Source organism: Colias eurytheme, chromosome 12, assembly GCF_061535395.1.
Source record: "Colias eurytheme isolate Ceu_HAF_F1 chromosome 12, ilColEury1 Martin Lab GWU primary, whole genome shotgun sequence".
Lineage (NCBI taxonomy): Eukaryota > Metazoa > Arthropoda > Insecta > Lepidoptera > Pieridae > Colias > Colias eurytheme.
In genome coordinates this window covers 8,096,946-8,124,667 of record NC_142991.1, presented here as the reverse complement: position 1 = coordinate 8,124,667, position 27,722 = coordinate 8,096,946, and the positions used below count along the sequence as shown (strand labels likewise).

The window sequence follows — 27,722 nt, the reverse complement described above, 5'->3', positions numbered from 1 at the left end:
CTCGATAAATGGGCTATCTAACACCGAAAGAATTTTTCAAATCGGACCAGTAGTTCCTGAGATTAGCGCGTTCAAACAAACAAAATCTTCAGCTTTATAATATTAGTATAGATAGATATTATCTCATAGCATATATAATATTTTCAAACAGTAACATTGTATAGTCCCAAATATAGAAGTCAAAACATAATTGAAGATTCGAGTATTAGAGAATTGCCAGCTCCTTTAAAAAGTTTTAAGAAATCCAGCTTTAACATTTTAAAAGTTTAGCATTTTGCCTAGCGATATAAATTTTGATATGACCAAAGAGGTTAATCAAGTTAAACTTTTCACGCAAGAACAATTTTGGTCCCTTCCAATAACTATTCTGAATTCCAAAAGTTGGTTTCATTTGCAACTGGAAATAAAAACGAAGTAAAAGCGAGAATACAGCTCTAACCTCACACGATAACCACGAAATACATACTTTACAATCAAAGCTCCTCAACGATACTAAACATCATCTCACAAACAAAGCAACAGTAAAAATAATTGTCGAACGTAAACTTACGTCCTCACAATTTAATATCGTAATAACACCTTAATTGTACTTTAACAAACATTTAATTCCATCGACATTCATGTTTAATTAAATGTTTTGTAATTTGCGTAAATACTTCGAAGAAAACTCGGAGAATTATGTAAATTTGTTCGATTAACTTTATCGAATATTCCGTCTATTTCTACAAATGGGGTCACAAAAGTTGTCTTACACAAGAGACTTTTTATTCCAGCGGTAGCACCTTTCTTAAGTAAGACATTAGTATTTGCATTTACGCGTTATCTTTTCGCTTATTTTACTGTATAGTACAGGATCGTTTATCGTTTTGCGCGTTTGACCTGACGAGTCTGTTCAAATTGAGCTTAGGACTACCTCCGACATTATCGCCTTCACCTTTGGCACACGTTTTGGTTCGCATTATCATCAAATCAGTACGAATACTTGGTCGTCTAACATTAGGTGCTACCACGCCACAGGCGTCTGATAGTCTTCTCTTTATAGATAACGTACATTTCTTACTTCGACTACTTTGGCTACTGGTAGGGGGTAAGGTACAAGGACTGCCAAATGCAGCGCTCACTCTTTTATGGTGATTAGGAGCCATTTCTAAAGGTAAATTAGCTACTACGAATAGTTCATAGAATAAGTCTTCTACGCGAAAATTTTTCTTCGCAGATGTCTCCATGAAAACGCATGCTGAGTCCTGGGTTGCGCAGTATGCGGTTGCTTCTTCTGCTTGTACAGATCTGTAATAAGGAGTACTTTTAAGACCATGGACCTAGTTCTTTTGTCTTATTTCGTGAAAATTATTATTTTATTCGTTTAGTTTAAAGTTTAAACGAGCGGATAGAAAAATATACTTTTTGGCAAATCAATAATTCATTTTTAATCGCCTTATAGAATAACGAAACTTCACTGTAATTAGAGTTAGTGTACATAAATAACTGGAAATATTAAAAAAATACTTCTACAAAAGCATAACCAAGCTATTGGCACAAATTTACTCAGCAGTCCATTGAATGCTAACAAGTAAAATAAAACGAAGGGTTATGCCGTAAAACCAGAAAAGCAAATTTTATTCAAGATTTCCTCAAAATAAAGCGCGTTTGTCGGCGGGTAAAGACATGAATTGCATTTGAAATTCAAAATAAAATAGAAGTTTCTGAATTGGGCTTTTGCTCGTTGTTTAAAATCAATTTTCATGTCTCTTATTTCGTGATTCAATTTTTTATTATTTATTTTTGTTGAATAAAATGTGAAACGTTAACAATAATATTTGTATGAAAAGATGGCAAACAAACGAACCTATAATTTAAAACAATATTGAATACTGGTAAAATGGACCGTAGCTACCAAGCACGTAGCAGTTTTCTTTCTATCAACGACCTCATCCAGTTATTTGATTCAATTATAAGTCAACAACACAACAACGATTGTTGACTTTTACTAACGGTTTATTAACCGTAATATTCGATAGAAGGTCTATCAAAACATTATTCTAAGAGGAAGCCATCTCGCGCCAAAGAAATTTCATTACCTACCTACTATGAAACTCATAAACACTTCATAAATTACTATTCTTATTTCTTTCCATCTTACTTCTTAACATCAGCAGTTTATATGTTTATTTCTCAGTTTATATGTCTTCACACATTAATTATACTAGTGTTGTGTTGTATAAAAAAATAATATAAACTAATGCTCAAGGTACTTGGTAATCACTTATTGATCAATTTTCTGAAGTGTACCTATACCCATGTATTATAGTATCTATGTTATTAATAATTAAACTAGACGAAAACTTTACTGTCATATCAGTTTAGAATTTAGATCATACAAATTGGTCGTAAGCAATCATTCAAGATACAAGTATTTGTCCTGGACCGAAAGGACTATTGATCATTAGCTGATATAAATTGGTTTATATACATAACATGCCCCTTAGATGTTTAATTAAATATTAATATCAGATTAACTCTTCATTTCAAAGATAATATATAGCAAGTATGATAAATAAGGAATTACTGAAAGGAAACTTTGTATAAACACGTCAAAAGAGGAACTTAAATCATCAATTGGATCGTGTTTATATAGCTGTTGTAATTTAATTAATTGTTAATAATTTTTACGTAAGTTTGATTATAAATTGGTTAGACACTTTTGTTGCTTAATTTTTATAATAAGCTAGCGAATATTTGTCTAAAGTTCCTTAATTATAGATTTTTAACTGACTTAAAAAAGGAGGAGGTTATCTAATGTATATTCAATTCTTCGAGTGAGTTTCTTCATTTTTTCCTAACAATCAAAAGTAACAATCAAATTATGTTTTCCCAATCTGACTCTCTCTATTAACTTCACAACTCAATTAACTGTCATTCGAAATCATTTATCACTTGTGTATTCAGAACGAACGTTGTATCCATTTAACTATGCATAAGTAACGTTAGTACTGCATACAAACAATGATGTATTAACATTGCAGCTTAACTGAATACATCGGATTACGGGACGGGAATAATGCATCTCGACTAACGGCAACACAATATTGCGGAGGCTAGATCAGAACCTTTAATCAAAATGTATAGGATCTGCCAAAACAGATATAAACTATCTATGCTACAATATGTGCGTGCTTATCGATTTTAGGACAACTTAAATATTATGCTTTTAGCTCAAGGAATTTCGATGTCAAATTCATAGATTTTAGCGCAACTTAAATATTATGCTCTTAGCTCAAGGAATTTCGATGAATTTGAGCAATTAGGACTTGGTAAAGAGCGAGGGCTGTTTTTGTGCAATAATAAAACTTGAAATAGTTGAAATAGGAGTTGGAAATTAGAGAAGACCGCACGTATTATACACTAATGAAGTGCTTGCGATTGAGTTACGTAAATATAAACGGTCTTCATATGAATTGTATAAAGCTCACATCTCCTGGGTTGCTTGTACGGGAAAGGAAATAAATGATGAAGTGAAAACTGCCGTTAAAAAAACCGTTACAACCCACAGAAACGTGATTTACCGTATCACAATGCAGACAAGTTATAAATTATAACCTCAAAATAAAAAGTAATCATTCTCAACCAGTAAAGTATGGAAATACACTTAAATCCTCAATTCCTCAAATTCCTACAAACTCACTTCAATTCCTTATCACATTTATTGCCAGCGATCGCCATGGGCACTCTAGGAGCTTGTCGACGACCCCGGCTGCTCCCACTACTCGCACTAGCCTTGGTTTCCAGGATCTGCTCGCGGAGACGGATCACTTCTTCGAAGGATTCGCGACAGTCCATCGCGAATACTAGGACAAATAAGTCACCTGGAACAGATAAATGTTTTAATATTACAGTGAAATGTATTCTATACTAAAGGTTTTGGTTTTTTTTTTATGTGACCATTGCGCTTAATGGTGCATTAACACATTAGTGTTTGCCACTCGTCAAAACATCATATACCTATACGAGAGTCGTCGCGAAGCACTGTTCACACATTCGTTTCAAGGCGACTATATACTGTAGAGACTAGAGATACATAAATGTGTTCGTTATTCGCATCGCTTTTCACACGAATTTATAAATGTACCCTAATAAGTTAGTAGGTAACATAAAACATCATACCTATGTTCTTTTGGCCGATAAGCGACAATAAAGTTAATCGAATACAATTAAAATAATATTTTAAGTATGTATTGTAATGAACCAATAATATTGTCATTCATGTTATGGAGTGCTATTGTCACGATCCTGAGCACCCTTGAATCATTAATTTTGAATGAAAACATGACAAGTTTTGTAAACATTTTTAATCGAAATGACAACGGTGAACAATGATAACAACTTTAATTTCGTTATTTTATACCTATAAAGATTCTCTATGAAAATGCATGTAAAAATAAATTGTATTTGATTATCTTTTTAAATGAATTCAATCAATCAAAAAAGAGGTTATCAATTTCACACGTAGGGCATTAAATTGTTACTGCGATATATATATTTTGTGAAAATCTATTAGTGCCTCTATAAATGAATGAAAAATTTATTAGATGGACAGTTGGTTAAAAGTTTATAAAAACAGTTCCATAGTTTTATGTAAATAGTGCAACAGATGTACAAAAGATGTACCTACATTTATGAAATGTACATTAATTATGAAGCTCGTATTATAACGACTGTTTTTATTTTTTATGAAGATCTACTTACTCATAAAAATGTAAATAATAAAAATGAGGCTGTTGTAATTGTGGAGACCTCTAACATAATTATGGAATCTGTATTTCAATAATCTTAAGAACATTCTCGAAAAAGGATGATACAATGAAATAAATAAATATAAATACAAAATGTTTATTCAAATTCGCATGTCAAGTGTCATCTCTGCTTTGTACCGAAAATATAATAAAAATGAACCTTTGGTCACTTGGCTTGTAAAATACAATAGGAGATTTCAAAAATATATTTCAAATTCAAACTCTAAAGCATTCAACAGATAACGAAACATTTTGAACAACTGTTGATTTTATTTTCCCCTTTATATATTATACCTAGCACCTACCTGTAATTAGATTTTATATAGGAAAATAGTACAGTATATTAATTATTAAAAAATAATCTCGTGAATAGTCCTTAAGGACTTATTAAAATTATATTAGATATAGATTATTCTGAACATGTGATAAAGTGTTAAGTTAACAAGACTAAAGATTAAAAAAATGAGGATCTACGTCATGAAAACTTATAATATTGGTTGTCTTTTTACGGAACTTCCAAGTTTTTGTAGAAATATATTGCATCCCATATTTTCTTTAGATGATACGCTATAAGCTGCGAAGTTATTAAATACAAATCCAAACACTCGAAACTTATCACGTTTGCTCTCAAACACCCCGACCTCTTTGGCTTCGGAAATTTCTCGAATAACCTCTCCACGCCATTTCAACTAAGATTTGCCATTCGGCGACGTTCAATTTCAAGTTTAGAATATTTTAAGTCGATTTCGACGGGTCGTATAAAACTTTCCCTTCACTTCTAGCACGTAATCCACAAGAATATTAAATTGTTTTGCCAAGTTTCGAAACGCGAACTATTTGAAACATTGCTGACGTCACGACGTACGTCAATTGAGACGAACAATACTGACTTTGTCGGATAGAACGCGTTCATAGCGCTGACGCCGCGGCCGCGCCGTCGTATAGAGTCGCTGACACCGAGATGTATCTTATGGAGATGGTAAATCATAAATGGTAACATACCCTATAACTTGCCTATAATTTATAATTAATAACACAGCGCCAGCGCTAGCAGTACGCGACGCTAGCACGCTGACGTAACCGCGTAGTACAAATACATCACGGACCGAGTTGTGGTTGTAGCGCGGCGTCAGTTCAGGGCCCTGACTCGCGTTATGAAAGCGTTCTATCTAACAAAGTCATAAGGGCTCGAATTTATATGAGACTAAATTCCGGGAATCATTTCAAGCAGATTTGTCTCGCTGAAGTTGGCACCTGTGATAAATTGTCATGTATTATATCAGTATCATAAGCCTGTATTTTCCTTTATTACGAATACAAATAGAGCTGTGACTGTGTGTAAATTATGTTTACAAAGTATACAAATATTATGATAAGAGTTTCCTGCTTATTAGAAGATGAAGATAATATTATAAGCCTAAAAAATTGTTTTAATTACCTACAATAAAATTTAAAACTAAGTTTTTACTTTTTAACCATTCTCCGTAAGCCGAGGTTCAACTGCCTAGTTGAGTTGTGATATAAACCTACTAAAATACTTGTCTGTAGATAAGAGATGTTTATGACATCGGTATCTAGTAATTGACTAAAAACAATTTCATTTAATATCTAGGCTCAGTATCTACGAATGAAAGTTGTTAATGAAATTTTGCAAACTGTTTAATTTGTTCGAATTTCAAACTTATGTTGGAAAATTTAGTGCCGATAATAAATAAACAAATGAAAATGTAATAAAGATGTACTTGATAACTTTAATATTGCTCGACACGCGTTTGATTTTTCAGTTAATTGAATATAATATGTTTTAACATCAAAAGAGATACTTTTCGTGGTCAATCTAAAACAGGCATGTAGTTAGAGAATTTATATTAATACCTAACATCGGATTATATTGAAAAAAATAACATAATTCGTACCTCTTGAATATACTTAAACCACCAGGTATACAATATTACATTTAACAATTACAACAAATAATACTCACTCATTAACTTATAACTAATTATTCACACTAAACTTATTTGGTTCCATAAAATCAGCAACAATTTTTTCATAATAACAGCTCGAAATTCAAACGTCCTCTTTTCTTTTTTTTTGAGTTGCCATCTTACATATACTTATTAATAATAAATAAAAAAGGGTGATTAACGTAAATATTAAATTTAATTATTTATAATAATGCTAATATTTTTTTAAGAAATAACTTATTGGATTTTTATACAAAATTTACATTATATACATTTATACATACTTAATGTATAAATGTGGTAATAGATCATTAAAAATATTTTTTTCTATAAAAATCAATTAATAAAAAGTAGTAAATCTTTATATCTACATATAGGCCATTATTGTGATTTCAACAATGCCTACACTAGAAGTTTAACAATAAAAAAATCGAAAGTTGTTTTTAACAAAGGCTGACATCTCACCGTTAAGTAAAACCATTAAAAGTTAAACTCTGTCGCAGCGGCACTTATCTACTATTTATTTAAAGGCATTATTATAAGCGGCATTTTTTACTAATTATATAACATTTAAATTAATTTTGCATATGCTATCAAAACGATAGGTATATATATTGTATACCGTTGCGATTTTGTTTATGACGGTGTTGGACGATACAATCCATTTCACTTCCATTTCATTATTTACAAAAGAAATCAAAATAATCCAGATTCCGTAATCTTAATTATTTTTTTTACATGCATGTATGCTGCCAGTAGGTATCTTAAAAAAAAACCTTAACGAGCACCACAGATAAATTAATTTTAAATGTCAATCTAAATGTGACATTAAAATCAACAAACTGTCAGTGTTACCCGATAATTTTCAATCAAGTCCCTGTACACGTGGAGGGTAGGCAGTGCACAAACTGGAGCAAGTTAATTGCCGTAGAAATTGCCCGAAGCCCTAGGTATCTACTATCTGGGTGGCTAATCTAGTCCCAAACTCGAGCGACGCTTCAAGGTAATTAACATCCGGTTAGTATCAGTATTTATATAATATTATTTATTTATATACTCAATATTAATATAATGTTTGTTTGGTTGAACACGTTAGGAACTACGGGTCCAATTTGAAAAATTATTTCATTTATCGCGGAAGGCTATATGTATCGTCATGCTAAGACCAATAAAAGCGTAGCAATACAAGTAAAACCACGAGACATAGCTAGTATTATATGTATAAAATTTTCGTGGAATGTATCGATTATCCCTCTTGAGCGAATGTTGTTTAAACTTAATACATATTTATTTTGTGGTGTTGGTGTTGAGTTGACTTTAAGCTTTAACTAACTTCTACAAATGTTTTTAATCAGGAATTGAACATTGAAAATTACTTCATTCATTTACTGTAATTGTAAATATATTATTTTTACTTTTTGGGAATTGTTTTATAACAAAAATTAAAAAAAAAACTTTATTGAACATTCAGCTTGTATTTGAATCAATAGGCTCCTGAATTAGTAAAATACTGTGTTGAACCAGTGGCTTCTCCCATTAATTTCTTAACATGATGCCAACGAATTGCATTGCTTATGGAAGCATTGTAAAAGGGATGACTTTCTCGCGTGATATTATAGAATCTTAGATAACGGAAAAATAATCAAACACCTCGTTAAACCACACGTATAACTAAGCTCTTATAACACGTTCTTTGTTAAGCGTAATTTCTTAACTATGAACAAAGTTTTAATTGGATACTTAAACTACGTTTTTGTACACTATTACTGCTTCTTGTAACTGAGATAAAATTATAATAAGAAATACATATATAATTTGCAGTATAAGTAAACCAATAAAAAGTTGTTGACAATAACTAAATATTGCAGAATATTTAAACCAACAAATGTTGTTGACATAATAAAAATTTCCTGAAACAATATCATCGGGCTTTTAAAGCGATTATTATTTGTACGGAAAGCCTACAAGTCTCTTTTCGTAAATAATAAAACATCTTCGAATGAATTAACCTCACAAAGTTTATTTATCTAATGAATATTTCGGCGTCTGAGGTATCAAAACGATCATATTTACAAGATATTTTCAATTTGTTAGATTCCGCTTTGTTAAATGTTTTTGAATCTGTACAACAGATAATATAATACATACTATAGTCTATGCCTAACAGATTTGAAATGGGTACTGTTTGAGTGACGCATGTATTCGCTGGCATTTCATTAGAGTCACGAATCAAAAAATAAAAAAGCTAAAATAAGCATCCGTAAAAATAAAATTGAAATGTCTGTTTGGAACGTTCAATAACACATTTTTTATTAAATGCGTATGAAAATAAAAATTTTGTGGATATAATAAAAAATCATCGTTTTGACGCGCTTTAACGACCATAGAGCATAGACCATCATCAATTCTGATGGTGATAAAAAATTTATGAAGCATGACATTTCGTGGTTTAAAATTTTAATAATTATTGAGTGTGCAGTTTTGAAAAATATTATTTCATGACTTTTATTAACCTTTTACCCGACATGAGTAAAGAATAAAGAGTAGTGTATTCCACTGGTATATATGTAGCCTTACCTGAAGCTGACGTGTGTTAACTAGATAGATTTAATGTCAATTAGTTAAATTATGTCAATTAGTGCAAGTGCTAATGACACGTAACACTTTGGATAATAATTAATTAAAAGGAATATTTTGTTATACAAAAGTGCTATTTTCATTGTAACAATTCTTATTTAGCTAATATTTGGTAAACCAATATTTAAATTGCATTATGAAAATCCTATAATCATTTGCTAGGAATGTACATTGTACCATACTTTGTAATGGAATATGAAAATAATATTTAAATTAAAACTTAAACATCCTCTTTTCAAGTAAGCTTCATTATAATATCTATGTCTACTTTAACACTATCTTTTACATTTTCTCCATTTTCCATTTCCCCCATAATTAATCTTTCAAAGTATTTCTACCAAATCCATTCAGTTGATAATTTGTGCGAAATAGCAAAGACCTCCATACAAACTTTCGGATTTAAAATATCAGCGGGATTACGGCAATTCAACGCTGATCCGATGAAATTCGGCCGAATATATCTTGAACCCTCCAAATGACGGGACAAACCGGGTTTACATATCATGCTGAAAAAACAAAGGGCTACGATCCTCTAGGCGTGAAATGAACAATACACAAACAAGATATGTATCTAAAACCATTCTATTCTAGCAGAGATTGTAGAGCGTATAGACGTGTATGCAAAACATTTGGTTTAGATTTTCACGTTGTTTTCACGCCTCTTTATAGCGGTATTGGCTCGGCTCAAAGGCTCTCAACGTACGTTAGCAAAATTACGTTAGATGCAAATTACTAGTTCCGATATAGGTGGAATTTGAGAGGTGCTCGTTTAATCTATACGTAGACGAATTTTATGAAAATTGTTTTTTATTGGAACAATTTTGATAATTCTTCAGCTTTCAAAATCTGTATAAAAAGTAACTAAGCAATGATGAAACTGACAATATTCTAATTAGATATAAAAAATTGCGAACAATTTTTGCGCACACAGCGAAAACTATTAGTAATGGTTGAGACATAAAATAAGGTACCTACTGCTGCTACTGCTTATAGACCTTGTTAATTACTGTATTATCTATAAAAATGTGATGGAATAAGTCGGAACGTATAGTTCAGTTATAATAACCGCTTTTAACTAAACAGGTGGGTGGATTATAAGCTTTCGGAACGCTGTCTGACCGAGACTTTTTTCAACAGTCTCCAATTAATATTTTAATCCACGAGGCTTAAAAGTCGGACATTTAAAAACGTTCGCGGTAAATTCGGAAAACGGAAAAGTTTCTGAACAAAAATACATAGTTTGTGCTGTAACCGGCTGAAATAATATTGAATATGCATTTCAGCGGAACGGTAGGTGCGAACTGCAAACTAAAGTTGGAATAAAAAGCACAGTTTGCGTTCCCGCGCACGGCACAGAGTATAAATGCTTTATTACATCTGTGGTCTTTATTTTTTTTATCTATGCCTAGAATTTTTTTTTTAAGTTTGTATGTATCTGTGTGTTTGAATCGCAATTCCTGAACGGAAAAGTCGATTCGAATTCCGAAGATTTTGTTTTTAAATTCTTATTCGATAGAAATCGACAGAAATAGAATATATTTGACATTAAAAAACATAATATTCTGTGAACATAATGTGCCAAAGTGTTGTGTTGGTATCATTCGCAGTTTTTTCAGGTATTTCTATAAAAATCAAGTACTTAGCACAAATTAACAAGTAAGTAAGTAGTTTATAATTTCTGTAGTAGTAACTACTATGTTAGATTCTTTTCGTAATTTTTTTTTTATAAAAATCCTTACAATTAAAAAAATCGAGTTTATGTTATGTGTCTAGGTATAGGATGTGAATGAATAAACAAAATTCGTTGCATTGATTTAAGTTTCTTATTAGTATTTATTCTTTGAATTCTATGATTGTTCAGATTGATTACTAATCAAAGTGAAGATTTTACTAACTAATACAATAATTATTGTAGTTTCTAACCGCGGTTGAATGGAGTTAGAGTTTAATTATTTTAAATATTAAATTCAACCATCATTGGGCAAGCAATAGAAATGTAATTAAGGAAGAAATTACTGTAATTAATTTCGAAACCATTGGAATTTAGTTTTAGGCAAATTGTTGATACGTGGGGTTTGTGATAGGCAAAGGTTAAAGTGATATATTAACATCTAATTTATATTAAGCTATTGCATAGCTTCTATCAGGGGCCTTGAGCGCGGGGACCGAATCGAGAAATTCCGTAACGATAAAACCTCACGCTCCCTACTCCACGGAGGTGTGGCTTGAAGGCATAGCATGCAAGCAATAGCTTTACCGCGGCAGTCCCCGAGTGCCACACGTCTTTTTTATTTTTATATAGATATAGTATGATTTCCATAAATAGGACTTTATAATAAAAGGGAAATGTAAATATGTAGTTTTATTTAGACAGAAAACAGCTCGAACTTAATTTAATGAACCGTCTGCGGTTTCGTACATGTAAAAGTTTGTAATTAATTTTATTAGGTCTTTAGAATAAAATGAAATATACATAGTGTATGTATATGTATGTCCGTGTCTTAAAGGTTACATTAATACGAGATTAGATCTTATTAGAAAGATAGAGAAGATATTTTGATAAATAATTTTACTAATTAAGATAGAAAGAAGAGTCTTAATTAATATGTTGTATTTGAATGAAATATTACGTATCTATATTCTATACATTAATTATATCTTTATATTTTCATTTCAAATTCATTTATAATGTTAACCCATTGACCACCGAGCGCCCCGATCGGGGCGCGACACAATAGATTATCTATTGTGTCTGTGATTCCGGGGACTGATGGATTTCGCATGTAAAAATATAATTTCTTTAAAATTTTCTGATATAAAGACGTGGTTAAATGGATAGAGGATCATCGTTCAGCGTTCAACGAAGCAAGTAATAGGATTCAGATATACTACGTTATTTTATATTCTTAATTTTAATGTTAAGAAAATATTATTTAAATACTTTAAATAAATAAACTGTGCAGGGAGATAGCTATTTTCTCAATTTAGAGGAAACATCTGGAGAAGATTGCCCTTTTTGCGTAAATGTATCAAATGTTTGTGTCCTTGTTTCCTTTCTATTGGTGGTAATAAAACGTCATAATTCATTCATTCATGAATTAATATGCGTTTATACATATTCAAAAATCTATTTCACTAATAGACATCGATACATTTTTTATAGTATACTGTATACATTCAACACTGTAGCTATTTTTTATTCCTTCTATATCATCAGTCATGTAATGTCTCAAAGGACACTGCCATCGATGCTCGCTAGAGCGTGATTGACTGGTGCCATCACTATTATAAAATATTACCTACATCGAAAATACTTTTCCCAATTTTTTTTTTCTCTTTAAAAATCTACAATTCGACTGGCCGGTTGGCTTGGTTGGTAGTGACCCTGCCTTCCAAGCCACTGGTCATGGGTTCGATTCCCATCCGGGGCAAATATTTGTGTGATGAACATAGATGTTTGATCTGTGTCTGAGTGTTAATATGAATATGTATTTAAAATTATATATGTATGTTTATCAGCCATCTGGTTTCCATAACACAAGCGAAAGCTTAGTATGGGATCAGATCGGGCCGTGTGTGAAAATTGTCCCGAAATATTTATTTAAATATATTTAAATTGCATGAAAAATGCTATAAATTAACATATTTTCCTAAATGCTAGATTTAAAGACAGTACATATGTAATTTTCTAACCTGTTAAAAAAGATAGCCGTCGCATAGCAGGGAATGGATGGTTCCCAGATGTATCAAGCAGATCCAGCTGGTAAACTTCACCCCGTATTCTATACAGCTTGCGATGAAAGTCCTCTATTGTAGGCGTGTAGCAGTCCTCAAACTTGGTGCCTAAGAACCGAGCCACGAGCGACGTCTTGCCAACCCGAGCTGACCTGCAAAATGTTATTAAATACTAGAATTTCCAACTTCAACTTTAGGACTTAATAACGTTCTGACATAATACCGTCTTAGTTTCAGCTTTTGTTTCAGAGAAAGTGTACAACAGCGAAATGGGAGACTTTTTGACGTTACGGACAAACAATGTTGGACGTTCTCTTTTTACACTAGAGTAGATAATTTTTGAAACAAAAAAAAATCGCAGTCGGATGAAACCCATTAGAAAAGGAGGGGAATACGATAAAAATGTAAGGAAAAATAAATTACGGTCAATCCGAGTTCGGGAAGCGGGAGGGGGGAGCTTTTAAGAGAAAAAAATGGTTTCTCTCGATTTCCGACAAAACTACAAGTCCTATAGAAAAAAGTTCAATGGCAAAGTTGTAGGTAATTAAAAGTTCTACAACTTTTGTATTCACAATTTTTTCACATAACCTAAAAATTTAGGTGAAAAATTCAAAAAACCAAGTTTTTGGTCTTTTATTTCTATCTACTTCAAAATTTATTTTTTTTCTACGAAATTTGGTGGAAACTTACTTTATTATGTCCCAAATACACTGTAATTTATTTGATTGAAAATATTTATTTTTTCGCCTTATTTTGAATTAATACCAAAAAAACAACCTAATTTTCAATGGAAAAGTCACCCGTCAAAATATCAGCTTTTTTCAAAAACTTGGGGTGCCTTTTATTCATTGAAATCTCTACTTTCATATGGTGTAAAAAAAATAAACACCACCATAGTAAATGTTCTCAGGAAATGCATACAAACAGTCTGAAAATTAGCTTTTACTAAATCAGGCACACTTCTCGAACTACCTGAAATGTTTTTATCGACATCATTTTGCTTTTGAATATGCTGTAAAATATTAAACTTAGAACAGATAATTATTTTTCTTTTGAAATATTACCGAAAAGCCGATACAAGAGAAGATATAGAGTTCAAGAAGTGTGCCTGATTTAGTAAAAGCTAATTTTCAGACTGTTTGTATGCATTTCCTGAGAACATTTACTATGGTGGTGTTTATTTTTTTTACACCATATGAAAGTAGAGATTTCAATGAATACAAGGCACCCCAAGTCTTTGAAAAAAGCTGATATTTTGACGGGTGACTTTTCGATTGAAAATTAGGTTGTTTTTTTGGTATTAATTCAAAATAAGGCGAAAAAATAAATATTTTCAATCAAATAAATTACAGTGTATTTGGGACATAATAAAGTAAGTTTCCACCAAATTTCGTAGAAAAAAAATAAATTTTGAAGTAGATAGAAATAAAAGACCAAAAACTTGGTTTTTTGAATTTTTCACCTAAATTTTTAGGTTATGTGAAAAAATTGTGAATACAAAAGTTGTAGAACTTTTAATTACCTACAACTTTGCCATTGAACTTTTTTCTATAGGACTTGTAGTTTTGTCGGAAATCGAGAGAAAACATTTTTTTCTCTTAAAAGCTCCCCCCTCCCGCTTCCCGAACTCGGATTGACCGTAATTTATTTTTCCTTACATTTTTATCATATTCCCCTCCTTTTCTAATGGGTTTCATCCGACTGCGATTTTTTTTGTCTTTTCATTATTTTCAAAGGCTTCTACCCCAGTCTATTTTGGCAAATACTTAAGAATGGTTTGCTGAAAAGTAGCTATTCGATCATTCATGGAATTTTTTATCCTAAAAGTTGAAGAAAATAGGTTAATATACGTAACTATATGTTGAAGAATGAGTTCGGTTTAAAAAGGAAACCGAAGGCACACAATTATCCTGTCACAGTCAACAATTTCCAAAAAAGTATTTGTAGGGCGATATACTCAATATTTAAGTACCGATTTATGCACCGAACAGTACATATTTAAGTACCTATGTTTTTAATGTCATGTGTTTCTCGAAGTTTAAAAGATGGATTCAACTGGCGTATTCTTAGTTTTAGCATAGGTTTTAGCAAGCTACTAGTTATTATTCTGTGGTTTTAGTAACAAGTAAATTGTTAAATATAAAATGTAGAAGGTAGCGCAATTTCCTATCATCACTATGAGGAAATTAAACCGACAGTACGTAATAGGAATGTGTGACGTCTGATCATCCCCTGCGTTTTCTAAAGAGTCAAGGGTTCAATCTCGATGTAGTTTGAATGACATAATAGCAATGCACTTTCAAAGGATAAGTAAACTGTAAAAAATATAGTTAGTACACTGAAAAAACTGTATGCTAAATAATTTATGAATAAAAAGGAAATATTATAAAACCATGCAAAAGTAACCCTATTTGTACCGCTCCAGTGTATATTATTATTGTTTGATTTTGTTATGTTTTGTGTGTGCAAATAAAGTGTTTTTTATTTATTATTTATTTAAGTTTAACCCCAGCGAGTGATAAGTAAAGCTTCAGTATCATATACAAAACTTATCAGTAACAATAACTACTAGAAAATATAATTAAAGTTAGATAGAAAACTAATACCTATTTTAAAGAAAATATCAATTTTTAAAAGGGCTTTGTACCTTTTTTAAACCTCATTTATACTAACAAGAAACTTGAGAGCAGTTTAAGAAAATTGTACATTGTACAATTTTATCGAGAATAAAATAAAATCTTTGACCTTTTTAAATTCATGACCGTTTCCGCTGATTTCGTGTTTATCTTTGAATTGTTGAGTTTTCAATCTATAGCCTAATTTATTGAACTATTTTAAGTCAATATCTGGCTTGGTTTTGTAACTGTTTTTGACTTTCAATGGGACTTTCATTAAATTACATTGGTTTTTTGTTTAAATCAACCAAAAAGTAATTACTAATGAATCTGTCAATTTGGTAGAATGAGTCATCTCTCTTTCCTCGAATGAGTTAATTTGCGGAAGTTGTTTTAGTTCCCAAGATGTTAGACGAAAAGTTTTCTAATTCTATGTAGACTACATGGATCGAACTCAACACCTATTCTTATGCTCACTATCTGACACTATGATAATAAACAATAGCTATATTAGCATCTTCGATTAGCTAATCGAAAAAAAAACAAGTTAAAAAGAAATATAATCTCATCGTAAGATTTAAAAACGCGAACAAAAATATCAAGCCAGCGTTAGAATCATAAATCGAGTTTATAAAAAGAATAATGTCTATGAAAAAGTTTTGCGTATCTTTTCCCTCTCCTGTAGAAATAAAACTACGCCCACAGGTACTTGTTCGCACCTAAAAAGGTAAATATTTTTTTGGCAATAGACATTCTGGAACAGATCTTGAACAGCACCCGAATATTTTTTATTTTCCCTAAGGATGTAATTTGCGAAAAGGCATCCTATCTCTTACAAGTTCTTCTCGCAGTTTATTCTTAAGGTAAAAAGAATTTTACACAATAATATTTTCCTTTTAGTATCCCGTAAATTATTGAAAAAATAATAATTCTAGATTTTTTTCATTCTAGACCCATTAAATTTTTCAGTCAAATGAAGTAATTAAATCTGTGTAACATATCAATAACAGAAAGTCTAGACTCGGCAATATCTTCTAACTATCATCATCATCATCATCATCATCATAATCTAACTATTATATAGTAGAAAAAGGTATTAAGATTGGTATCAAATTCAAATTGAAAAACTCTCGATTAACGTTCTTATAATGTTTTTGTTCCATAGGTAAGATTTACATAAAACTCTATCTGTATACTGATGCCAATTTATCTTTAAAGTAAAATAAGTGCTTGTCTATATCAAATAAGCTTTTATCTATAAGCGAAAAGACTAGGCAATACTATTAGTTACATCAATAAAGGAAACGTATTAAAAATGTGAAACTACAAACAAAAAGCGAGCTTTCAATCCAACCTCTTATAATAATATTCACTTAATTCACAAGCGAATGGAACTTTTTTCCTAACAAAGATTGTAACACAGGCGACTCGATAAAAATAAAGAATGTTCTCAAACTTTAAAACTTCTTCTATAGAAGGGTAATTGCCTTCTGATAAAACTTCAGTTTAAAATTTAAGAGCATTCCCTCCGAGTTTGTATTCTTCCTGTTATTGGTGGTATTTCAAATTGCTTCTATTGTTGTAAACCTTTAGAGAATTGTTGAGGTTCAAAATAAATAATTGCAAACATAAAATAACTTTTTGTTTATTGGATTTCTGTGTGTTTAGTGGAGAACCTATATACAGTGTGTCCGGACATGACATACCGATATTTGAAGGGGCTATTCTCCAGGTATTTTTATCGACAATTCAACCCCTCTACAGTCCCCTACCTCACCCCCCTCAAAATGGCAAACCTATCAATTCGGATAGTGAATTTATGAAAATTGTAATAACTTCGAAAGTGAGTGTCACAAAATACTATATTTGGTTTTATTGGAACAATAACAAGTTATTCTAGGGACCACTAAACAAATTTAATTGATAAGAGTGATGAAACATACTTTAAAAAATTCGAAAACCATTTTGAGGGGGCTGAGGTATGGGACTGTAGAGGGGTTGAATTGTCGATAAAAATACCTGGGCCCCTTCAAATATCGGTATGTCATGTCCGGACACACTGTATAATTGAACTATTCTATGAAAGGATTCTTTCTATGAAAGGTACACAAACATACACATTAATATGTAAAACATTTTTATTAAAATGAAATCGTAAAAATATTATAAAAACAAGCTAGGTACTTACTTATTTAAATAAAAACACTGCTTTGTTTGCTCAAAGGCACAACATATGCATTTACACAAATAAGTAAAGGTCATATGCACATGTGATGAATATTTAATGGCCAATTCCAAGTTTCCTTCAGGTAGATAAACATTGGACGAGTTACAGTAAACGGTAGAGAATAGATAGTAACAGACCCAGTTGTTTGGGAAGCGTTGTGTATCAACAATATATGAATTTTATAATATAGATATAGTTTATACTTCTCCTATTCATTTCCTGTTTATATTAAAACAAAAAAGTTTTACTTTACTATTTTAAATACTTTCTAATTTTAATCGACTTTTAAAAAGGAGCAGTTCTATGTTCATTTTTGTGTGATTGGAGCGAATCAAAAATTAAAAATGATAATTCCTGATAAAAATTAATATTTATGAAATACCTAAATAAAGATTTTTAAATTATTTATACTATTAAAAAAAACTATTTTGGTATCCATGTTTAATTTTTAGTCCAACAACACTAAAACGTTTATTAAAAACATTAAAATTAAAAACAATAAAATTTGAATTTCGAATCACGCCTACTGACACCGCCGCCGAAATTTTCGTATGCTTGGTATCCTCGAAAGAAAGAGAGTTGGGTCCGAATATTCGATTAATAATTGAAAATAATTAACAAAACAAGTATAAAATACTCGAAAGTTTAAAACTCAAACAACATTATGTGCAATAAAAGAAACGAAAAATATATAAAAGTATAGAGGTGAAATGTACTAATGACCACATCACTGGAAAGTAAAATAAAGTACTTACGGCAAGTACACTTTTATTTTTATTTCAACCGCAAGAATGTTTTTAACAAGGATAGCATCAAATAACAGCTTTAAGAGCATCCAACAGATTGTCGTTCATTATTGAGGTTTGTTTTTCTTATTTCTGAACGATTTTTTACGACTGTAACTAAAATTTTGTTACGAACAAAAATAAAGTGGAAAATCTTTACGTGGTTAAAAATATATGGATTGTTGGAGAAAAAAAAAGACAATATGGAACGAATAATTCCTGTAATCCGCTTAATAGCTTGCACAGTCAATTGTTTCATAATAATTTGAAATTTATATGTTGATGTGGATACCTATTAATTTAATTTACGAATACATTTATAGATTTAACATTACAACGGCTACAAAAATATAGATGTATTTTGATCTTAAAGGACAAAAAATAATAAAAACAGAACAGCAAGGGACTGAAAAGAAATTTTATTCTTTCGAGAGATAAAGTGAAAGTTAGATTGTTTTTAATTTGATTCATTCAGTTTAATTCATGTGTTGTTCATTAATTTCATTAGGTAATATGAAGGGGCAAAGGTCATAAGTCATAACTATTACAAGCGATGTACTTCCAAGCTTATACACACGGTTATCGAGCTACGTCTTTAATAAATCAGCCTTAAAGGGGTCTGCAAGTGTTTACTTGGGCCCTTGGACTTGACCCCTGTCTTCTAAGACAAATATTACCCGAGCATTATCATAGTAAATTAATTTTGTCTAAGCCCCTCTCGCCGAGCGCAGCAAAAAGGTTAAGTGATGGGGTTTATGGCTGAATAAATCACCTTCCTTGTATATTACTACTTTTTTAATGCAGTATGTTGTGTGTATTATAATTAAAATACATCACGGTATCTATGTATATTTTTTATTATACTACATCGTAAGTCATATGGATTGGAATTTAATTACTTAATACTAGCGGTCCGCCCCGGCTTCGCCCGTGGTACATATTTAGGTTTTCATTATACTACATTAAAACCATCCTCGTAATTCAAGGAATATAATAAAAATGAATTATCGAAATCGGTTCAGCCGTTCTCGAGTTATGCGCTTACCAACACATTTTGCGATTCATTTTTATATATAAGAAGATAAGTATATGCAACAGATAGGTACTTACCTAATACCTACTATAAAATATTCAAGCGGAATTTCAACTCCAATTAAAAACATAAAACATCAAGCTATAAAACGGTTAGATAGACGAATCGTATAGATAAGTAGAAAGGCCTTTACTAAAGAAATAACGCGAAAACTCTTAATATGAAAAGTTATGAAATACAATTTTGAAAACCTATTTTGGTATATTAGCACTATTTTAGTTTCAATAAGTTCAAGAATATTACGTGATACATTTTTAAAATGTGAGCAATCTTCTAACTTAATAAGTTTCTCTAACCGTATAAAAAGTTAATCGTGGACAGAGCCGGATTGAGCTTAACTTATATTCATATAAAAATTACTGAAAAAAAATTGCAAATGCATATTAGATAAATTAATTTTAATTTACTGGACATTTTATTACAGCATTTTGTTTGAAATTAAAGTTATTACTTTTATTGTCTCTGACGTTGACAATCAATTACTTAATAATTCCGATAATACCAACTCAACAAGAGTTATAATTTGAACTTTTGAATCAAGTCTTTTACTTCTTATTTTGGCTTCAATGCTAAAGCTGTAAACAGAGGTAGGTCGAGAGGTATTTAATTGAAGTCAAGTGTTTAAAGGCGATAATTAAAGAATAAAAAGCTTTTCTATAGGAACATACCCAAATAAAACTAAACTCAATGGAGGAAATAGTTATAACGAGTAAATGTTAACTGATATCGATAAGTTAGTGTGCTTATGTTTGTATAAAAAAATAATAAACTGAAAAACTACATTTTCGTCGATGTTATCCTACGTTACGACGATTATGAATAAACATAAACAATGACGACCGATCAAAAACATTAAGGCCCTCTACACTATCGTGATTGCCTCTACTCGCCAAACGCTGCCCATTGTGAAGAAGGCCCATTATGTTTAAGTGTTATAGTGTTTCAAGTCCGTCTCTGTATCATATAGCCATATCGAGTTCTATTAGCCATCCCATCTCAGTACGGAGCTAATCACAGGCCTGGGCCCGACTATCTCGCTAATTGCTTCTCGGCGTGCTATTCAATGGCTTATTTTAAAATGCAGTTTTGATATGACCTGATAGCTTAATTGAAAATAGAAGGTTAAAGGTAAGAGGAATTATTACACAAGTGAAAGAAAAAGTGAAAAGAAAGAAAACAAATTGTATCTGCAGACTGCAATCATTCGTCTTTATAATATGACAGAATAGTCCGGGATACATCGCCCATTTTTGCAAGTGATTACTATCAAGCTAATTTTTCGTGAGTAGCTTTATTTTGATGAGATGCCCAATAATTTCATGTACGAAACTCTCGATTGTGGTAGCTACCAGAGGAAACAAGGATAAAATATTTTGATTTGATGGTTCTCAAATATTAATTACTAACTGAATGTTTTTTTTTTTGTTCAATCTCAAGATTATTATCTAAATTATTCGAAAAAATATTTGTCCTACAAAATCTATGGTTTGATCAAAGAGTCCCCCTTTCCAATGTGTATCGATAACGAAGTCATCATAAATGATTACTAACCAGCTGATTTTTTTATTTTCACTTATTTAATACTTATATAATTCAACAGACATATTGTCCTACAAATTGCGTAATAAATATTTGAGAACCGTCAAATCAAAAATTTTTATCCTTGTTACCTCTGTAAGCTACCACAATCGAGAGTTTCATACATGAAATTATTGGGCATCTCATCAAAATAAAGCTACTCAAGAAAAATTAGCTTGATAGTAATCACTTGCAAAAATGGGCGATGTATCCCGGACTAGAATGTTTTTAGTCTTCATCGTGATTGTAGACCGTAGTTATATCTTTGTATTATTGTACCTATACGTGTTACTACCATGTTTGAAATAGTACAGGATTCATGATTATCAAAAATAGAAAGAAAAGAACAAAATTAAGGAAATAAAGTAAATTAGGTGTGGAGCTATTGTGGCGCTCCACTCAGCATATTATTACAATGCAAATTGCAACGCTGATTTCAGTGTCGCCCTTTTAAAATATACATACATACATTATGGTACTAGTTGAGTATTATTTTAATTGTTCGCAATATTTTAGGCTTTAAGTACTGTATTTTAAGGTATAGGTGATTTACAAGAATGAACACGCATATTGGAAATTTACGAAAATACTCAACTTTACGTGTAATATAATTTCATGAGTCGTTTTTTTATCTAACTGTTTGCGTTGTAAATAAATAAGTAAACTTAAAACCAACTTCAAGAAAAGGAGGGGTTTCTCAATTCCGCTATATTTATTTTTTGTTATTCAAGTTGTTGCAGTGTACATAACTATAGATATAAAAGATAGGATATAACTATTTCGTTATTATGAAATATTCATAACTAGCTTACCACCCGCGGCTTCGCCCGCTTTGTCTAAAACCTAATAAATTATATACTAAAACCTTCCTCTTGAAGCATACAAAGGGACATGGACATAGGGACAGAGAAAGCGACTTTGTTTTATACTATGTAGTGATAACAATTAAGTGCAGAGTAACCTCAAGATTTCTTGACTTCGTTTCCACTTAACTAAAACTAATTACAATTAATCAACGTCAGTGAAGATTTTGAGGAAATTAATAAAGTCTGAATTTGTTTTAGGTTCATTTTAATAATAAAGTCTTAATTGTATACTGAAAATTATCATGGGTCCTAAAAAGATGATGATTTTCTTGTTATATTTTTTTTATATTAAATATTAATTTATTTGTATTATATATAGTATGTAAAATAAATGAATAGAATATGTTAATTAATAGTAGCGTGTCCTATTGTAAATTTTTCAGTTGACAGCTTTTCATTAAAATAATTACACAGTTAAAACTCCTTCACATTTTCCAGTTTTTAAGCCTTTATAAAATTACTTTGAACTGATTTTTTGTTATTGTGTTTGTTTAATGATTACATATTGATAATCTTCAAAAGATAATAATCTTCTATAAAATAAAATTGAATCTCTAAATGTGTTGGTAAGCGCAAAACTCTAGAACGGCTGAACCGATTTTAAAGTACGAGGATGGTTCTTATAAAGAGAAAACGTAAATATGTACTACGGGCGAAGCCGGGGCGGACCGCTAGTTGGGTATAAAGTCAGTCAATTGTTATCGGCTAGATATATTTATATTTTGTCTCTCCCTTTCATAACATTTTTAAGAGGCTTTATTATGCGCACAAGTTTAACCTTCATCCAATATTAAATTCAAGTCGTGCTAATTTAAAAATAGCCGCTCGGAACCGCGGTCTGTTTATCTACTTAAATATTTACTTTGTTTACAAAGTCACGATATTATGGAACCATCCATGAACGTTTCTTTAAAAATTTACGCCCGACTGAAAGTTAATGAATAACGTATTGTAAATTTGTAATATCATGTTGGTAAAATGTTTTTTGTATCTATATTAAAGCCATAAAGTTAATAGATATCAATTCAGTAAACCACTAAGTTATACCGGCTAAAATAAACTTTAATAGTTTTATTTACGCCGTTTAAACATAGGTATTTTTTCTTGTAATTGTGAATATCTGAATTAAATGGTATCATCACGTTCTTTGACTGTGAACTGTGTTACATTATAATTTCGTCAATATAAAAATTATGTACCATTTATTGATTTATGTAATTCACACTCTATAGAACCTTTCAACTAAGAATTTTTTATATTGTCGTATAAATTAAAAGAAAAAGATTATGTCCAAACAAAGCTGTGAAAGCTCCTAATAGCATAATATATGTTCACACTAGATTTCCGCCCGCGGCTTCGCCCGCGTTTGCAAAGGAAAACCCGCATAGTTCCCGTTCCCGTGGGATTTCCGGAATAAAAACTATCCTATGTGTTAATCCAAGTTACCCTCTATATATGTGTGCTAAATTTCATTGTAATCGGTTCAGTAGTTCTTACGTGAAAGAGTAACAAACATCCATACATCCATACATCCATACATCCATACATCCTTACAAACTTTCGCCTTTATAATATATATTAGATATTAGATTAGATTTTCCTAGTGAAATACACGACACGTGTTATGTGGAGCATCTGCGAAACATACAATTATACAATATCGAACATCTACTAATCTCTTTGACACGTTATCCTATTACTTGATCTGATTGTGTCCCCTACTAAATTCACAATAAGGACACAATCATTAAATGTTTAAACATCGGAAACAAATATTTAATATAACCTTTTCTGTAATAAATTAAATAGCTCATTTACATTTTTACTGAGTAATTAGCAATACCAATACCCATGCCAATACCCAGAATGCAACCACAATAAAAATAAAAACACATAACTCCTCCACAATTAAGTCGTGCAAATGTGCAGTTGTATAAATTCTCGTACATTTTTCTCTTTGAATTTCCAACGCTATTTATATAGCATTGCATGCTAATTCTTTCATGCAACCGCTCACACCGCAAGTCGTAAATATCATAAAGTACGATACAAATTGCATTTGCCCTCATATTGCGCATTTCTCAAAACTCATTCGACGCAAAGCCTCGTGCGATTTAATAGCTCTCAAAACGTAGCCAATGGTAGTAGGTATAACATAGTATCAGGAGCCTTACCACCGAAATAAGATCGAAATCAATCGATCTTGATTTTGTTTTTATTCGATTACGATTTTAACGTCGATTTTGAACGATTACTTTGCAACCCAGTTCGTGTTTTATGGATATAAATCTGGATAGATCCTTCTTTGGAAGTAGACCAAAATTTTCGATCGAGAATAATTTCATTTTGAACCACAGCACTCGAGAGTACTCTGTCTTAGTTTTCTTTACTACCAGTAGCATTTCAGCGACTCGAATCAAACTCGATTGAATTAGATCTCGATAGTATCTAGAGTAAGCTCCCAGATGTAGGTAATCTCGAATGCTGGTGTGACACGGAATTTGCAATTTAGTCCCTCGCCTAGCGTGTTGATGGCTAGATTTATTGCGTGATACATCAGTTTGAAGTATCGATACAAGTTTGTGTATCTTGTTAGTTTCTCATCGAAAACACGATCTTTCATCTTCTCAATTTGTATGAGAAAATCAAACTCCCGCTTCACAAAGTTAGTCTTTTAGACTTTTTAAGAACTATTAAACGAATTTACGAACTATTAAAGTCAAATTCCTTATTTTGTTTGTATGTATTTGTATGACAATTATTACAGATAAACAAGTTAGTTGAACTGCCAATTTGCGACTGCAAATACGTACCTAGTTCATTTAGAAATGTTATACGAGGGTAAATAATTCATACTGATATTGTTACTATTAATAATATTGTTGAACATGCGGTCAAGTGCTTCAATGAACATGATGCTTGTGCCATTAATTTAACATGAGGTAATTTATTATGAACAAGCTAGAAGAGCCACTTATCTATTGTTTCCCCACAGATTATATAAGCTCTTTTCTGTAACGGTAGCTGAAATACAATATAAATAGTTTAGTAGGTGGGATTTTGTTAAATAATGAGACCCAAACCAAAGATCTACTTCTCATATTTTTCAGAAGTTGATTAAATTGATGTTGATATGTTCAATTTGAGTAAAATAAATAAAAATCGTTTATTTAGAAACAATACATACAAACAAAAACAATTTAGACACGACGATCGCCTCAACTAGGAATATACCTGTGCTAGAGACGATCGACGCCTTCCTCTCCAGACTTAGCCAGTATTGTTAATTTAACTTATATACTATTACATAAATTTATAAAATAGAGAATCATTAAGAACTTATTGAGGTTAAAAATAACATTTCGGGCATGCAGTTTGTGTGTGTGTGTGTGTGTGTGTGTGTGTGTGATGTTCCCTTATTTGAGAGATTGAGCGGCCGAGTGTGTAAAATATTTCAATATCAATATGCGGTTCTTTATAAGTATTTATGCGTATTAAAGTTTCATGAAGTCTTCGGTCTCGCTGTACGATAAGGTAAGTAAAAAGATGATTATTTTATTTTTCAAATCGGATAAGGTCAAAGTACAAACGTTTAATATTTTATTAAAAGTGAGTGGTTATTTTATGTGTGTTTATTTTTGTAAGTTTTTTTTTATCTTTTATCAGGAACGTACCAGATTTTCAACGTTTCAGATCTGTATGAGAGATAATCTGTATCGACATAATTTTATCAATATATACTTAAAGGTAGAAAATTAGTAGTGTCCGACCGAACTTTCGGTTTCGGTTTCGGTTTCGGCCGAGTTTCGGCCAAAAATCAAGTTTCGGCCGCAGTTTCGGTTTCGGCCAAAATCGGCCGAAACTTTTGCCGAAACCGAAACTTATTTCGCAAGTTCAGTGAACTTAGTTCACACACGTTCACGCTCGCCTAACTTCGTTTTCCTCGGCAACGCTTTGACGGACGCTGTCAAAACGTTGGTTGACCCACGCTGGTGGAAACAATTTTTGTATTACATATCTATGTTGAGATTGGAACTGGGTGTAATAGTAATTAATAATTATTATTTTTATATAAGAGGTACCTAAAAGAGACTGATTATTCTTCTAAGTACAAATACCAATCCAAAGTATTAAAGACTCTTTAATAAAGAGAAAGATCTCAAAATACCAAAACTTAGTATTTAAAGTAACAGTAACAATTACTGATTTGATTTAGATGAATGATTTTACTGAGAACTTAATTTGAAAAAATAAAAATAATAAAAATAAAAATTGTTATTATTAATATTTTAAAAATATTATTTTTTTATTTTATATTAAATAAATGATTACAACAAATTTAATATACTGTGTTTTCATTTCATGCCCTAATTAAGGCAAAATAATAGGTAAAATGCACCAAAGTTCAGTATTTTTAGAAATTTCATACTTGACCACGTGAGTTTCAGTTTCGGTTTCGGTTTCGGCCGAAACTGAAGCCACGGCCGAACATTCGGTTTCGGTTTCGGTTTCGGCCTGAAAACAAGTTTCGGTCGGACACTAAAAATTAGTGACATGTGCCTTCGGTTTCTCTTCTATGTTACGACCTATAAGTTATTTGATAGCATGCGTTAAAACCAAATAAATAAAGTTTAATTTAAAGATAAACTTACCCTAACATAACAAGTCTGAAGCAGTTCTTAGGTGGAGGGGCTGTCTCTTCACAGCTCTGCGGTATCGGTGTGCTAGGTCCAGGAGATTCTACAGTGGTATCCCCACCGTCCACTCCAGCACCCCGTCGACACAACCACGATGTCCCACATTTATCCCGTGAATCTTCAGCTGGCGCCGCGAATTGACATTTCCTCGGCGACCTTTGCCTTCCACCAGGTGATAATGATGACTTTAAAGGGGAAGTAGGCGCCCTAACAGGGCTTGGTGACGCTCTTACTGGACTCGGCGAAGCCTTCACTGGACTGGACGTCGCTTTTACTCCAGAGGGTGATACTTTGACAGGAGAGGATTGGAGGGAGAGCGTCCCGCGGTCTGTTGTCCCGTTCAACATGTTTTCATTTTAGCACTGTCACGGTTGCATTTTCTGTTTTTCACTTGGCACTGAATATCACATAATATGATCAACTTCTTCACTTTTATATTCACGTAATTCAAGACTCAACAAGGTATATATTCTGGATCAGTAGGTACGTAATACCTACTTATGTTCGAGATACGAAATATTCTACACGAGAAAAATTATAAATTAGATATTTTTAATATAAAATAAAAGTTAAGAATTATCATATAGCTCGAAATGGCCCCGTTGCAAACCTGATTTTCAAAGTGCAATAACTATTTGAAAAGTTAATTAAGTGCTTGAATAAGTTTTCCAGAAACCATTTCACAGAGCTGTACCTAGCGAAAAGTCTAATTAACTCAAATAAAAATGAACA

The 27,722-nt window shown here is 31.5% G+C and overlaps 1 protein-coding gene across 1 annotated transcript; it reads right to left on the bottom strand.

The window, feature by feature from the left end:
- Positions 1-260: 260 nt before the first annotated feature.
- Positions 261-27,366, bottom strand: LOC149904168 (GTP-binding protein Rhes). Its single transcript, XM_090108024.1, has 4 exons — positions 26,946-27,366; positions 13,088-13,281; positions 3,683-3,863; positions 261-1,287 (listed from the first exon to the last, which is right to left on the bottom strand). The coding sequence occupies exons 1-4, from the start codon at positions 27,335-27,337 to the stop codon at positions 837-839; spliced, it is 1,218 nt and encodes a 405-aa protein (XP_089964150.1). The 5' UTR covers positions 27,338-27,366; the 3' UTR covers positions 261-836.
- Positions 27,367-27,722: the final 356 nt, after the last annotated feature.

Bases quoted from the DNA above. Each gene is read 5' to 3' on its own strand.
- LOC149904168 (XM_090108024.1), bottom strand. From the start codon at position 27,337: ATGTTGAACGGGACAACAGACCGCGGGACGCTCTCCCTCCAATCCTCT. The intron at 3,864-13,087 runs GTTAGAAAATTA...TATCTGTTCCAG, and splicing joins ACGGCTATCTTTTTTAACAG to GTGACTTATTTGTCCTAGTA. The intron at 1,288-3,682 runs GTGAGTTTGTAG...TCCTTATTACAG, and splicing joins AAATGTGATAAGGAATTGAA to ATCTGTACAAGCAGAAGAAG.